Source organism: Henckelia pumila, chromosome 1 (assembly GCF_033568475.1).
Source record: "Henckelia pumila isolate YLH828 chromosome 1, ASM3356847v2, whole genome shotgun sequence".
Lineage (NCBI taxonomy): Eukaryota > Viridiplantae > Streptophyta > Magnoliopsida > Lamiales > Gesneriaceae > Henckelia > Henckelia pumila.
In genome coordinates this window covers 30,097,211-30,110,348 of record NC_133120.1, presented here as the reverse complement: position 1 = coordinate 30,110,348, position 13,138 = coordinate 30,097,211, and the positions used below count along the sequence as shown (strand labels likewise).

At 37.4% G+C, this 13,138-nt stretch overlaps 2 protein-coding genes across 3 annotated transcripts; both read left to right on the top strand.

Annotated features, from left to right (window-relative positions):
* The first annotated feature begins 303 nt into the window (after positions 1–303).
* LOC140860797 (secreted RxLR effector protein 161-like) lies at positions 304–618 on the top strand. The gene has a single exon (XM_073263805.1). It carries the CDS (start codon positions 304–306, stop codon positions 616–618), a length of 315 nt encoding a protein of 104 aa, XP_073119906.1.
* A 2,718-nt stretch (positions 619–3,336) lies between these two features.
* On the top strand, positions 3,337–8,946 carry LOC140874708 (ureidoglycolate hydrolase). 2 transcript variants are annotated; one of them, XM_073278063.1, is made up of 12 exons: positions 3,337–3,612; positions 4,262–4,347; positions 4,565–4,639; positions 4,962–5,098; positions 5,752–5,833; positions 6,051–6,247; positions 6,513–6,615; positions 7,223–7,314; positions 7,760–7,822; positions 7,911–8,151; positions 8,268–8,308; positions 8,697–8,946. In XM_073278063.1, the coding sequence occupies exons 1-12, from the start codon at positions 3,415–3,417 to the stop codon at positions 8,792–8,794; spliced, it is 1,413 nt and encodes a 470-aa protein (XP_073134164.1). In that variant the 5' UTR covers positions 3,337–3,414; the 3' UTR covers positions 8,795–8,946. The 2 variants fall into 2 exon arrangements, with proteins under 2 accessions (XP_073134164.1, XP_073134165.1); XM_073278064.1 differs by having other exon boundaries at positions 3,338–3,612; positions 4,962–5,090; positions 5,747–5,833.
* The last annotated feature ends 4,192 nt before the right edge of the window (positions 8,947–13,138 follow it).

The window sequence follows — 13,138 nt, the reverse complement described above, 5'->3', positions numbered from 1 at the left end:
ACTACTGATTTACGTTGATGATATCTTGATTGCAAGTAAAAGTAGTGTAGAGATATCATCCTTGAAACAACAGCTCAACTCAGAGTTCGAGATAAAAGATTTAGAAAAAGCAAAGGGAATCTTGGGCATGGACATAATGAGAAACATGAAAAGGCAGGAGATTCATCTGAGTTAGAAGAACTATTTGAGGAAAGTAGTTCTGAAGTTTAACATGAATCGAGTAAAATCTGTCTTGACCCCTTTGGGACAACATTTAAATCTATCTGCAAATCAGTCACCTGAACTGAGGAAGACAAGATGAAGATGGCTGGTATTCCATATGCTAGTGGAGTTGGAAGTCTCATATATGGATTGGTGTGTAGTAGGCCTGATCTGGCATATGCAATCAGTGTTGTGTCAAGGTTTATGGCTAATCTAGGTATATATCATTGGGAAGCTATTAAATGGATTCTCAGATATTTCATAAACACTACTGGGCTTGGGTTGAAGTTTGAGAAACAACAAGATGGAATTGATCCGGTGGTTGGATATGTGAACTTAGATTTTGCTGGGAACTTATACACGAGGAAGTCATTGACTGGATATGTGTTCATCTTTTATGGCACATCGATCACTTGAAAATCTAATCTACAGTCAGTGGTTGCCATTTCTACCACTGAAGTAGAATTCATTACTGTTACCGAGCCCATAAAAGAATTATTATGGTTAAAAGGGATGATAGCGGAGCTTGGTGTGAAGCAAGATCAAGTTGTAGTACACTGTGACAATCAAAGTGCGATACACTTGACAAAACACCAAGTCTATCATGAACGATCGAAACACATAGATGTGAAGATGCATTTTGTCAGAGATGTGATTGAAAAAGGATATGTGATCCTTGAGCAGATAGCATCAGAAAAAAAATCATGCAGATGTTATGACAAAGTCACTACCGTATGCTAAGTTCAAAAAGTGTTTGGACTTAGTTAATGCGGTGATTGGAAATTAACCAAAAGTGGTTATATGGAGAGAAACAATCAACCTGAAAGAATCAAGGTAGAGATTATTGAAGTATGCTTCTGTCAGATCGACTGGAAATAGAGAATTGATCAGATCAAAGAGTAGAGATCAGATGAGCTCAGATCAGATGAGTTCATGGTGAGATCGAATACTGGGATCAGATCGACGTCTGTGGGCAGATGAGTTCTGTTGGCAAATCGATTGTCCGAAGAGTTTGAATCTTGGCGTGAGGAAGCAGATCAAACTATGAAGATATATCAATTGCATTAAGAAGCAGATGACTTATCGGATTGGACCATGTTGACTTTAAGATTGGGCCGTAGTAAGTTGTTGACCTAAAGCCCAAGAAAAAAGTCGGTGTATTTTCCTATATAAGCAGATGAAAGCCAGCCGTATCAGAATAACGAACATAACAAAATTCTTCAATCTTTATAAAAGAGTTTGAGTGAGAAGAGAATAGAGAATTCAGAGAGAGAGAGAACTGGGGCGTAGATTGTGACGGAAAAATTCAAGGATTTAAAGCTTGAATTGAGTCTGTATCTAGCGTTAGAGTTTTCTGGTCTGGATTGTAATAAGCTCTGATTTTAGCTTGGATTTTTTCTCTTGTTCGTGATCAATAAAGTGGTTGTGTTGCTCTCCCGTGGACGTAGGCAAATTTTTTGCCGAACCACGTAAATACTTGTGTTGTTTAATCGCTTTTGCGTGAGTTGGTATTTGATCTGTGTTATGCGGTTTTATCTGGGATCGTGTTCTTGACTTGCTGTGTGTGTGTTTGTTTGTTAAAGTTCTCGAAATATCGAGTTTGTTCTGTTTGATTCCTAACACAATCCGTCTAAAAGGTGGGCTAGCTCGCCCCGCCTCGCCTAATAGTGTTGGTCCATCAAAACCCGCCAAATTACACATAGGTCCGCTAGTTGGCCCGCCCCGCCACCTAAAATAGGTGGGTTGAGTTGGTGTTTTCCCAACCTGCCTAAAAGGTGGGTCGGCCCGCGCCTGGCCTAATGATGGGTTGTGACGAGTTGTGGGCCGGTCCACCCCACTAGCCCGTTTTGACACCTCTATTCCTTTGCAATAGTTCGATAATTTAAGGGTTTGTAATTAGAATTGTCAATAGGGTCCGCAGGATGGACATACCCACTCCCTTTCAAGACCCACTATTTGACGGGCAGGTTTGGGAATCACGATCTCAGCCGTTTATTTAGCAGGGCAGGATGGGTTGGTGTACCAATTTTTAGGTATATTTGACATATTCAGACAACTGACATGTAACCCGTCATTTGTGCAGGTTGTGACCGAGCTTAACACACTTTGACAACTTTACTTGTAACATTTCTAAAAAAATAATTTGACGTGAAAAATAATATTTTTTTATAATCCAAATCTATCTATGTCAATTTCGATAATGTCGATGCTACCCATGGATAGCGTGGAGGGATTTTATTGGCCCAATTATGTGGGTCCCACATAAATCAGGAAAATTCGGTCATACCTCATGGGTTTTACCCCATGGAATAGGTGTAAACATGTGATTGGACCAAATGATGTGGACCCCACATGATTGATCTTTAGCCCACATGATTGGACCAATGAGGGAGTTCCACCTACCCCATGGGGTATGGTCGAATTTACCCATAAATCATGTGGGGCCCACATCATTTGGGTCAAAGAAGGCCTGACACGCCTATTTTTTTTTCTGAGTCTGGAGAGGAGATTTTTTTTGTCACTGGATTGGAACTCGAAATCTCCCTACACATTTGGGGTAGGTTAGATCTTACTCCATTGGGTAATAGGTGGCAATCACTGGTTGGTTCAAATCATGTGTGTCTCACTTAATACCCATGGCGTAGGTGACAATCACTGGTTGGTTCAAATCATGTGTGTCCCACTAAATTATCTCTAAAAGGGTTCGACTCCATATTCTTGAAGGAATCCTTTAGCTACTAATCTAGCTTTTCTCTACCGAGCCATCTGCTTTATGCTTGATCTTGTAAATCCACTTGCAGACAATGGCTTCTTTCCCTGCAGGCAATGAGACTAAGTCTTATTCTTTTTTTTTCCTGGGCATTGATTTCTTCCAACGAAGATTTTGAAAGGATTTCTTAGAGTGCACTATTGATTTCTCGAAGCGTGAATCCCGACAGCGCCATTGCGAACAGCCCCGGGGTGCTGTGAAACCCACATGATTTGGACAAATAAAATACATACATCTATCCCATTGGGTAATACCCATAGAATATGCTGAAATTTTCCAACATTTGGACCTTATGCAAGATTTTCACCACAATTTTAGTGTTAGCTATAAACAAGATTATTGATGTCATGTGACGTTTGTCAGATTTGAGTATTTTTGACAGTCACCACTCCCCACTCACCACTCACCACTCCAGCAAGTAGTCCAAATATTTTGCAAACGAAATGGTCATCAGTCTCTCCACTCTCCTCTTTCCTCTGTTCTTCGTGGCTTCTTTCCCCCTAATCTCATCTCAGAAATATGAATCTGACTCGACGATCAAAACCATGGAAGAGTTTTCTGGGTACCCTTTTCATCAAGAGCCCGGTTTCAAAGATTCCTCATCCGCACTTTCGGTGGATATAGAAAGTTTGCAGAGACAGGTTACCCTTGAAATCTTCAAATATGGAGTCTTTTGTTTAGCTTGGTTTTATTGTAAAGATTCAATCTTTTGGGATATCTTCGTCTGAGTTCGGGAAAAGATTTTAGATTGTGAGTTGAGAACGAGATGGAACGAGAGCCTTTGTGCATTTGGGTATTTGGATTTAGTGTCAAACTAGTGATTGTGGTGAAGCTTTGCATATGCTTGGTTTGAAAGTGGATTTTAAAATCAAATTTTGGCTAGCCTTGGATCTAAAAAAGGTGGAATCGACTATATGCATTATGGGTATTTGGAATTGTTATTGTGGAATTGTGAAGATTCTATCCTTGAAGCATATAAATAGCCAGATTATTGGGCTTTGGAAAACTTAAGGTTGTAGATTATGCATCTTATCTTGCTAATAGAGTGCAAATTGTAATTACTAAAGCACGAAAAGAAAAAAAGTCCTTGATGTGGTTACGATCTAAATGTCGACATATTAATGCAAATATGCATTCTTATGATTGTGCTTTTTAAGCATCGAAATGTATGGTTTTTGTGTTCTTTTCTTCCTGTTTCAGGTTATTTAAAAGATATGGATGTTAGTTTATATACATACATGTATGTAATACATGATGTCAATCTTTATTTTTAATTCCAAAATATTATAGATTGATGAGCTAGCAAGTTTCTCGGACACGCCTGCACCTTCGGTCACTAGAGTCCTTTATAGCAACAAGGATGTGCTAGCAAGGAGGTAAAAGAAAAATGGAACGTAGCTAATTATGTGATCAAATTTTACTTGTATATCCCGGAATGGTCATGCAACAATAGGATGCACGCCTATATATATATATATATATATATATATATATATATATATTCAAGTATCATTTTCTTAGTTGGAAGAGTCAACTGATCCACACGATGCATGGTGATCTAAAATGTTATTTTTCCTGAATTGCGCCGAACAGGTATATTAAAAACTTAATGGGCATTGCTGGTTTATCTGTCAAAGAGGATGCCGTTGGAAACATTTTTGGTCGCTGGTAAGTCAAAATTAATTTCCTTCATTTCATGTTGCTCCATACGAACTGTTGGTAAAAAAAAAATTGCCGCACTTGTTGTGTAAGGCTGGGAAAACCGCACAACAATCGAAATATAGTGTTTTGGCTATTATTCAATTTAACATTGAATTTAATTGCCACGACCACCTATTATTTTCAACATGATAGTTTTTCTTTGGATTCATTTGACAAGGCATCCAACTGTCTACTTGAATTCTTCAGCATGAAATATGAACGATCTTGGTTCTCTATGCCTTCATTAGACTCTAGCTTTTCAATGCAACTTTTTTTTGCTTTTATGCAGGGAGGGATCTGTGCCTGAACTTGCTGCTATTTCTACAGGTTCCCACATAGATGCGATACCATACTCAGGGAAATATGATGGAGTTGTTGGTGTTTTGGGTGCCATAGAAGCCATTAATGTACTGAAACGGTATGCAGGTGATTGACCCCTATTTAGAATCATCACTTTTGCTTCAAATACATCTTTATTTGTAACTGGCAGATTTCGAAAAAAATTAAATTTTTTGGTTCGTTACATTTCATAATGTGAATGTATACATCAAATGATACCTTTTTATCAAACCATGCGAAAACAATATTTATTCTTGGATAAGAAGGGGAAACCAAGTTGACCTGACTTCATAGTTGGTCCTCTCCCTTTGTTGTCATGCGACACTTATTACAGATATCCAAGGTCATTGCAGGCTTGCAGCAATATTTTCAAATTATGGAAAATATTTTTTGGGACAGTAGGATATGTCAGCTAGCGTTGGAAAAGCTAGGATAAACCTAAATTTATTTAACATTAGTTTCTGACATTTAGATGGCAATGGAAATTGTGGATGGAACTAATATAGGCACACCAATGCCATAGCCCCTCAATTAAAAATTTTACCTTCTGTCACAGGTAAACAAATTTTTTATGTACTTAAGAATTGCACATGTAAATGCAATCAGCTGGATATTTGACTATTTAGATTTGACGAGCTCTTTGATTTATACTTTTCTGATTCTGCGGCCTCGACCTAACCTAGTTTGTTTTAAGATTGCATTTCATTTTGTATGATGTTAATGGAATTTAAACAGGTCAGGTTTTAAGCCAAAGAGGTCCCTGGAGGTGATCATGTTCACATCAGAAGAGCCTACGAGGTTCGGAATCAGCTGCTTGGGAAGGTTAAGACCAAAGATTTTCTTAATCACTACATTAAAAAATGTTATTGGACCTTCCATTTACGTTCTGCTTAACCACCAAGTTACCATCAATCATTATATTGATGGATATGTGATCTAAATATTGATTTATCATCTTTATAATTTTTCTGTTTATTGTCGATATTTTGTTGCAATTCTTTTGCTCTTATTGAAGTTGAGATTCACCTTAAATTTGCAGCCGGTTATTAGCAGGAAGTGAAGAACTGGCAAAACATCTCGAGACAACAGTTGATAATCAAAACGTATCATTTTCTCATGCTTCAAGGTTTGCTGGATACGCACACGAGGATATTTCCACTGTGTTCCTTAATAAAGGACACTATCATGCTTTCATTGAATTGCACATAGAGCAAGGTCCCATTCTGGAAGAAGAAGGTTTGCGTTATCAAAAGATGAAAAAGATGTTCTTTATTTTTATAATGTGTACCATGGTCGCTTCTGGTGAGGGTTGATCTCCACCCTCAAATTAAGAAAACTAAAGTAGTATGTAATTTCTCTAGATGTTTCCAAGTCTTGCCTTTCAAATCATTTAGTTGCTCACTCACCCTGTCTAGCTCACCCTTATCCCAAATTCTAGCTCCACACCTTGCCCCTTGACTTGCCCGCTGTAGCATGTTAATCTTGTTTGTAAATTTTTTAGGTACATCCATTGGTGTTGTGACTGCTATTGCAGCACCGGCAAGTATTAAGGTGGATTTTGAAGGCAATGGAGGCCATGCTGGAGCTGTTCTTATGCCAATGAGGTGATGACATATCTTGTTCGAGTTGCATATGCTATGTTTGAATCTAAGATTTTATCAAGTAAGAGAAAGTCAAATGCAACTGATATCTATTGTGTTGTCCGTGATAGGAAAATCAAATTCAACTTTTAAAATACATTAACACATACTGGATGACATGTGATAAAATAAAGAAGTGAACAGAAATTTTATTAGCAAAGATACATTTTGAGCAGACACTTTTTCCTGTTTATTTTTTTTAAAAAAAAATGATCAATCATACAAATAGTACTCGTTCATTTGCTAAAAATGTTTTTTTTTTAAAAAAAATTTATTTTGAAAAAAGAAAACACTTTCTTTGGATGGATAATTTATGTCACAAATTTTGTCTCTATTTTTAGGAAATTAATGAAAATTTGGACAAAATGCTCGAATTTTACAATTATCAATTAAAATGTGGCTTGGATTTAAATATCCCAAGTTTTCTGGAGCTTCAATGAAGAAATTAACTGCTGAAACATATTCTTGTGGTGGCTCATCCACATATGGGCTCTGCCCGGTGATTCATTTTAACCATTTTATTGCAATCATTTACAGTATAAGTGATACATGTTAAAATTATTTGGAGCAGAAATGATGCAGGGCTGGCTGCTGCAGAGTTGTCCCTTGCCGTGGAGAAACATGTTCTAGAATCTGGATCCGTCGACACTGTTGGAACAGTCGGTAAGTTTCCTACTATTCTGAAGTTAGACTGATGTGGTTGTTTCCTAGCGTAACAGTGGGTTGCAGAAGAATAGAACTGGTTTCCGAGCTCTTTGAGTTGACCAGAAATAGTAATTTGTATTTAAAAATATGTGTGCGTACTGAGGTCAAACATGTTCAAATGTTTTATCAGAATTTGACCAGAATGTCTTTCAAATGGAGTGTGAACCAGTTCTTTCAAATGCAAGCTACATACAGCTATTCACTTGGGTCCCAAGTGTGGGATTAGGTCTCGAGTTCGAGACCCAGTTGTAAAAAAAATCCCCTCCCCCAACTAAAAAAAAGAAAATGCTTGAATTTATCCGATTCTCCTTGAAGAATCAAAGTATATGAATTGAAACAAAATGAAAAGAAACAGTCTTCTGTTTTAACATTCTAAGGTTTCCTGGAATATGCTAAATTGAAGGTATTCTGGAGTTGCACCCTGGAGCAATAAACAGCATTCCAAGCAAATCACATATTGAGATTGGTACATCTGATTCTTGATCTTGTGTTGAACAACAGATAATTTGTTTATAAGTCTGAATATTTTACTATATGTTCTGTGTCCGTTAAAGATACTCGAGATATCGATGAGAAGAGGAGAAACAAGGTGATAGAAAAAATCCATCAATCGGCTCTTACCATATCTAGAAACCGTGGTGTGAAACTATCTGAGTTCAAAATTATAAATCAAGATCCACCTGCGTTGTCTGAGGACTCGATCATTAAAGCTACCGAAACAGCTTGCAAGGAATTAAATCTCTCTTACAAGAAGATGATTAGCAGAGCTTATCATGATTCCCTGTTCATGGCAAGGTCGAGCTCTCTTGTTTTTCATCCATTGTCGATACATGATTTCATCTTTTTCATGAAAAATTTCTGCTTAACTTTATTACAACATATTTGGTTTCTTTCATCTTATTCTGCTGCAGAATATCTCCGATGGGCATGATCTTCATTCCATGTTATAAAGGTACTATCTTTCAATCTTCTTGTACTATCTTTCAATCTCTTTAGATAATCATTGTATGACCGAGCATTTGTTGCTGTGCCAAATCGATGACAGTAAATGGAATTTTCTGTTGTATCAAAAGCATTAATATATGATTATGAGGATCGTTCGCCATTGTACTAAAAGTCATAGCTGATAGTGAGGGTGCATGTCAAGTCTTATACCTTAGTGTACCACATTGGAAAGCAAGGTTCAATTACTGCTGCCCCAAACTTCTTCTATGAGTGCATTAACCTCAGATCATGCAAGTCCAACAGGATCTAATAGTAATCATTGCACGTAGTGTTTGCTGTTCAAAGATCGAATATATCTGGGTTCTCCAATAATCTACCTTTGTTTTTGTGGGCAGGATATAGCCATAAACCTGAAGAATTCGCCGCTCCTGTCGATATTGCCAATGGGGTTAGGCTGTTGGCGCTAACGCTTGCCAAATTGTCGCTCACCTGATATTAATTCTGTATGTATGCGCTACGCTACGCATGTGTATCTAAGTATTCTTAATCTCATGCACATGAATTTCATAAATTACATAGAAAACTTGTGAAAAAATTGAGCTCAAGCACAAAATCTTCAAGCCTCGAATAAAGAAGCCAGCTCAAACTTTATACTTTCGTTTTCCAAACATTTCAAGTAGAACTCAAATTCCATCTCATCCGAAAACTTAATCGGTGAACTCAAACTTGATTTGAGTCGCGTCGAGCCCAGCTCATATCATGAGCAAGTTCAGGGAAAGTCTTTAAGCTCTGTCAGGAAATTATATTTCATGGCATATCAATTGATTCTATCCTCACAACAACACTTGATACTTCTCTGTTGATTTTGTTGAGTGTGGGATGATTTTGTTCTGGAGGCTTGGTCATTTTTTTTAAAAAAAAATTGATCTTTCCCCAGTGTATTTCGCCCTACGGCTATTAAAAAAATGACCTCCATTTCGTGATTTATAAGCTATGTGACATGCAGTAGCATGTTCAAATCCTAGACAGGTCATATTATTTAAATACATTTTTGTAGAGGGGGGAAAAGGAAAACCTTTTTAGGTTTGTGTAAAATGAATAGGTTCGTGTTTGCAGAAAATTTGTGTAGATGAAGGTGTGTCAGGTGCAAATGTACTAACTCAAGAAAAAAGAGTAAAAAATGTAATTTCTATAAACAAAAGGATCATGAATCCAAATTTGATTGTTCTAATATGCACCAAAAATAAAGTTTTCAAAGAAGAATGCTATGAAAATCAAATAAGAATTCCAAACATGATTTATGTACGTACAACACCAAAAAGATGGGGCCGTCTGGGTTGTTGCATGAATTGGCTAAGTATGTTATCCGAAAAAGAAATTTATGGTCTTGTGATTGTTAAATAAATTAACTTTCCCATGAATAGTCGATAATGCGTAGGGTTTTGAGTAAATCACTCTCGGTAGGGGTGAGTTTTCAAGGAGTACTCCATGGGAAACTTTGCTGGTTTTGCGCCCAAGTAACCCTGCATCTTGAAGAATTCCAAAAGTGTACTCGCACTGATTGATCGAAAATCCCATCTTAGAACGAGTTATTTCAATCCCGAGAAAATATTTTAGCAATCTAAGGTCCTTAAGCTTGAAACAGGATGCAAGAAAGGCTTTCACATTGTCAATGACATCTTGACTATTTTTTGTTATGATCATATCATCGACATATAACAAAATAGTTGTAAATGAGTTTCCATGCACCTTGGTAAAAAGAGAATGATCAGCTTGCAACTGTTGGAAACCAAATTTGTGGTGGCACAAAGAAACTTATTATAGAATGAGATGAAAAAGTCATCTTATTTTTGTCAAAGAGTACAAGAAATTAAATAGAGGACGAGGACACCACATGCTGATGACTCTCCATAATTGCAGTCCAACAAACAAGGAAATAAAATCCTATCTAACCAAAAATATAACCTAAATTTAAGGAAAGCAGAAATCACAATCTTTATTAAAAGGAAAAATGATCCTTATAGGATCTGCTCAGAAGGACAGCCGCATAATTCCACACTCTCCCTCAAGCTGGAAGATATATGTTGATCATTCCCAGCTTGGAAGTAAAATTCTCAAATGTGCTTCTTGGAAGAGCCTTCGTGAGAATGTCAGCTGTTTGCAATCCAGTTGGTATATAAACCAGTTTAACAATTCCTTCCTCAATTTTCTCTTTGACAAAATGTTGATCAATCTCCACGTTTTTGGTTCTGTCATGATGCACGGGATTTTTTGCGATACTGGTCGCAGATTGATTATCACATAGCAATCTTATGGAGCCTTCATAAGGAATCTTCAACTCATTTAGAAGTCTTTTCAACCACATTTCTTCACAAATTCCATTAGTCAAAGCTCTAAACTAGGCTTCGACACTACTTCTGGCCACAACTGGTTTCTTTTTACTTCTCCAAGTAACTAGATTGCCCCAAACATAGGTACAATTAGAGCCGTCAATTTGCGTTAAGCCCGGCGGGTCGGCCCGGCCCGCCACATAATTTATGTGGGTTGGGTTGAAATTTTTTCAACCCAACAAAAAGTGGGCCTAGATGGGCCAACCCGCCTAGGCCCGTGACCCGCGCGGGTTGGCCCGCCGCGGGCCTAGGTTGGCCCGCGGGCCTGGAGAATTAATAATTTATTTTTATTTTTATTGTGATATATGTATTTTTTAATAAAAGTTGTGAATTTTTTTGTATTAATTACTTTATATAAAATTTACACACTTGAAATCAATAATCAAAATTTTTATTAATATGTTTTTATTAATATTTATTTATGAAATTATATTTATAATTAATTATAATTTTATTTATTTATTTTTATTTGTCATGAGCCAACCCGCGGGCCGGCCTGTCTAACCCGCAACCTACCTTGGGTTGTGTTGGGTTGAGAATTTTCAGCCCACCAGGATGGTGGGTCGGCCCGCCATCAACCCGCCAAAAATTGATTTTTTGGTGCGCCGGCCCGCCCCGCCATGGGTTGGCCCGTTTGACAGCTCTAGGTACAATACCCAGATGTCGATCTTCGATCTGTTAGAGAACCTTCCCAATCAACATCTGAAAATATCTCAAAAGTTTTGTTGTTTCCATTCTTGAAGTACAATTCTTTTTCCCGGAGTCATCTTTAGGTATCTGAGGATACGATAAGTTGCATCGAGATATTCTTCTGTAGGATCATTCATAAACTGACTAGCTACACTTACTGAAAATCCAATGTCAGGTCTTGTATGACATAGATAAATGAGTTTGCCCACAAGACATTGATATCTCCCTTTGTCAACCGGGGTACAATCTTTCTTCATCTCAATTTTTCAAGTTGGATCCATTGGCGTGTCTTTGGGTTTACAACCAAGTATTCCTGTTTCTTTGAGAAGATCTAAAATATACTTTCTTTGAGAAACTGATATGACTTTACTTGTTCGAGCAATTTCCATGCCAAAGACATACTTGAGTGCTCCAAGGTCTTTGATTTCGAATTCCCTTGCAAGCAAAGACTTGACCAGCTTTATTTCTTTGACATTATCACCTGTATCTACAATGTCTTCAACATACACTATTAGGATAGTAACTAGCCCATCAGCTGAATGTATGAAGAAAAGAATATGATCAGATTGGCCTTGAATAAACCCATTTTTCTTGATAACTTTGGTGAATCTATCAAACCAAGCTCTCGGATTTGAGGTCATATAATTCTTTCATCAGTTTATAGACTTTGCTGACATTATTCTTCTTTTCAAGTTCAGGCGGAATCTCCATAAACACTTTCTCTTCAAGGTCTCCATTTAGAAACGTATTTTTGACATCAAGTTGAAGAAGTGGCCATTCAAAGTTTGCAGCTAATGACAGGAGGACTCTAATTGTGAGGACCTCGGGTTGCTAATCTCGTATTAGGGCAACTAATGATTAATGAAACAAATCAATTAGAATATTAAAACCAAGAGCTAAAAATTTTTTTTTTTTTTTTAAAATCCGGAGCCTCGCTCGATCGGATAAAATTCCCCGATCGAGCGAACAAGAAATTATTGCTCTCGGTCTGTAGCACAAATGGCCTCGCTCAATCGGATGATTTCGTCCGATCGAGCGAGCCATACTCCAAAGCTCTCGGTTCCAATATTTCCATGTCGCGCTCGATCGGTGCATCTCACCCGATCGAGCGGGCACCAGGTCCAGCAATTCTGCAAAACACTCTTCATGCTGTCAACTTGGAACAAGTAATCTAAATCATCACAAATCAACATCAAATATGTTCCATAAAATCTAGAACTAGTATAATTACATGAACAAGATTTCAAGCATCTAATCATGCAATTCAATACATCAAATGAATCCCATAAATATCAAGAAACTACAAACTATTCAAGACGTCAAAATCTCATTTACAAGTTTCTAATGTTCTTGCTAAGTTTGCTGTAATTCTCACTATCATTCTTTCGCTTAAACCCGAGTCCACACTTGCTAAATCTCGCTCCCGAGCTAACCACGTCATCTCAGACTAGCTCCTGTCCCACCTGTTGTATTGCACACATACAAAACAAAACAACAGCCGGATAAACTCCGGTGAGAAATATATTTTCCAGTAAAAGCAACTAAACATGCATAGCAAAGCATATATCAAATTCATGATATAAAAGTAACTACAATGCATGCTTTAAAACAAGGTTTTTTAACAAATTCTCTCATTTCATCGGTTGGGATCCCGAGAAAAAGATATCATAACTAACCACCGACTCTCCCGATCAAGGTGGGGATACTTATCTTGCTTCTCTAGACTTTGAAGCCATTATATATATAAATCAGACGCT

Bases quoted from the DNA above. Each gene is read 5' to 3' on its own strand.
- LOC140860797 (XM_073263805.1), top strand. From the start codon at position 304: ATGGCTGGTATTCCATATGCTAGTGGAGTTGGAAGTCTCATATATGGA.
- LOC140874708 (XM_073278063.1), top strand. From the start codon at position 3,415: ATGGTCATCAGTCTCTCCACTCTCCTCTTTCCTCTGTTCTTCGTGGCT. The intron at 5,099-5,751 runs GTGATTGACCCC...TAAACAGGTCAG, and splicing joins TGTACTGAAACGGTATGCAG to GTTTTAAGCCAAAGAGGTCC. The intron at 8,152-8,267 runs GTCGAGCTCTCT...ATTCTGCTGCAG, and splicing joins GATTCCCTGTTCATGGCAAG to AATATCTCCGATGGGCATGA.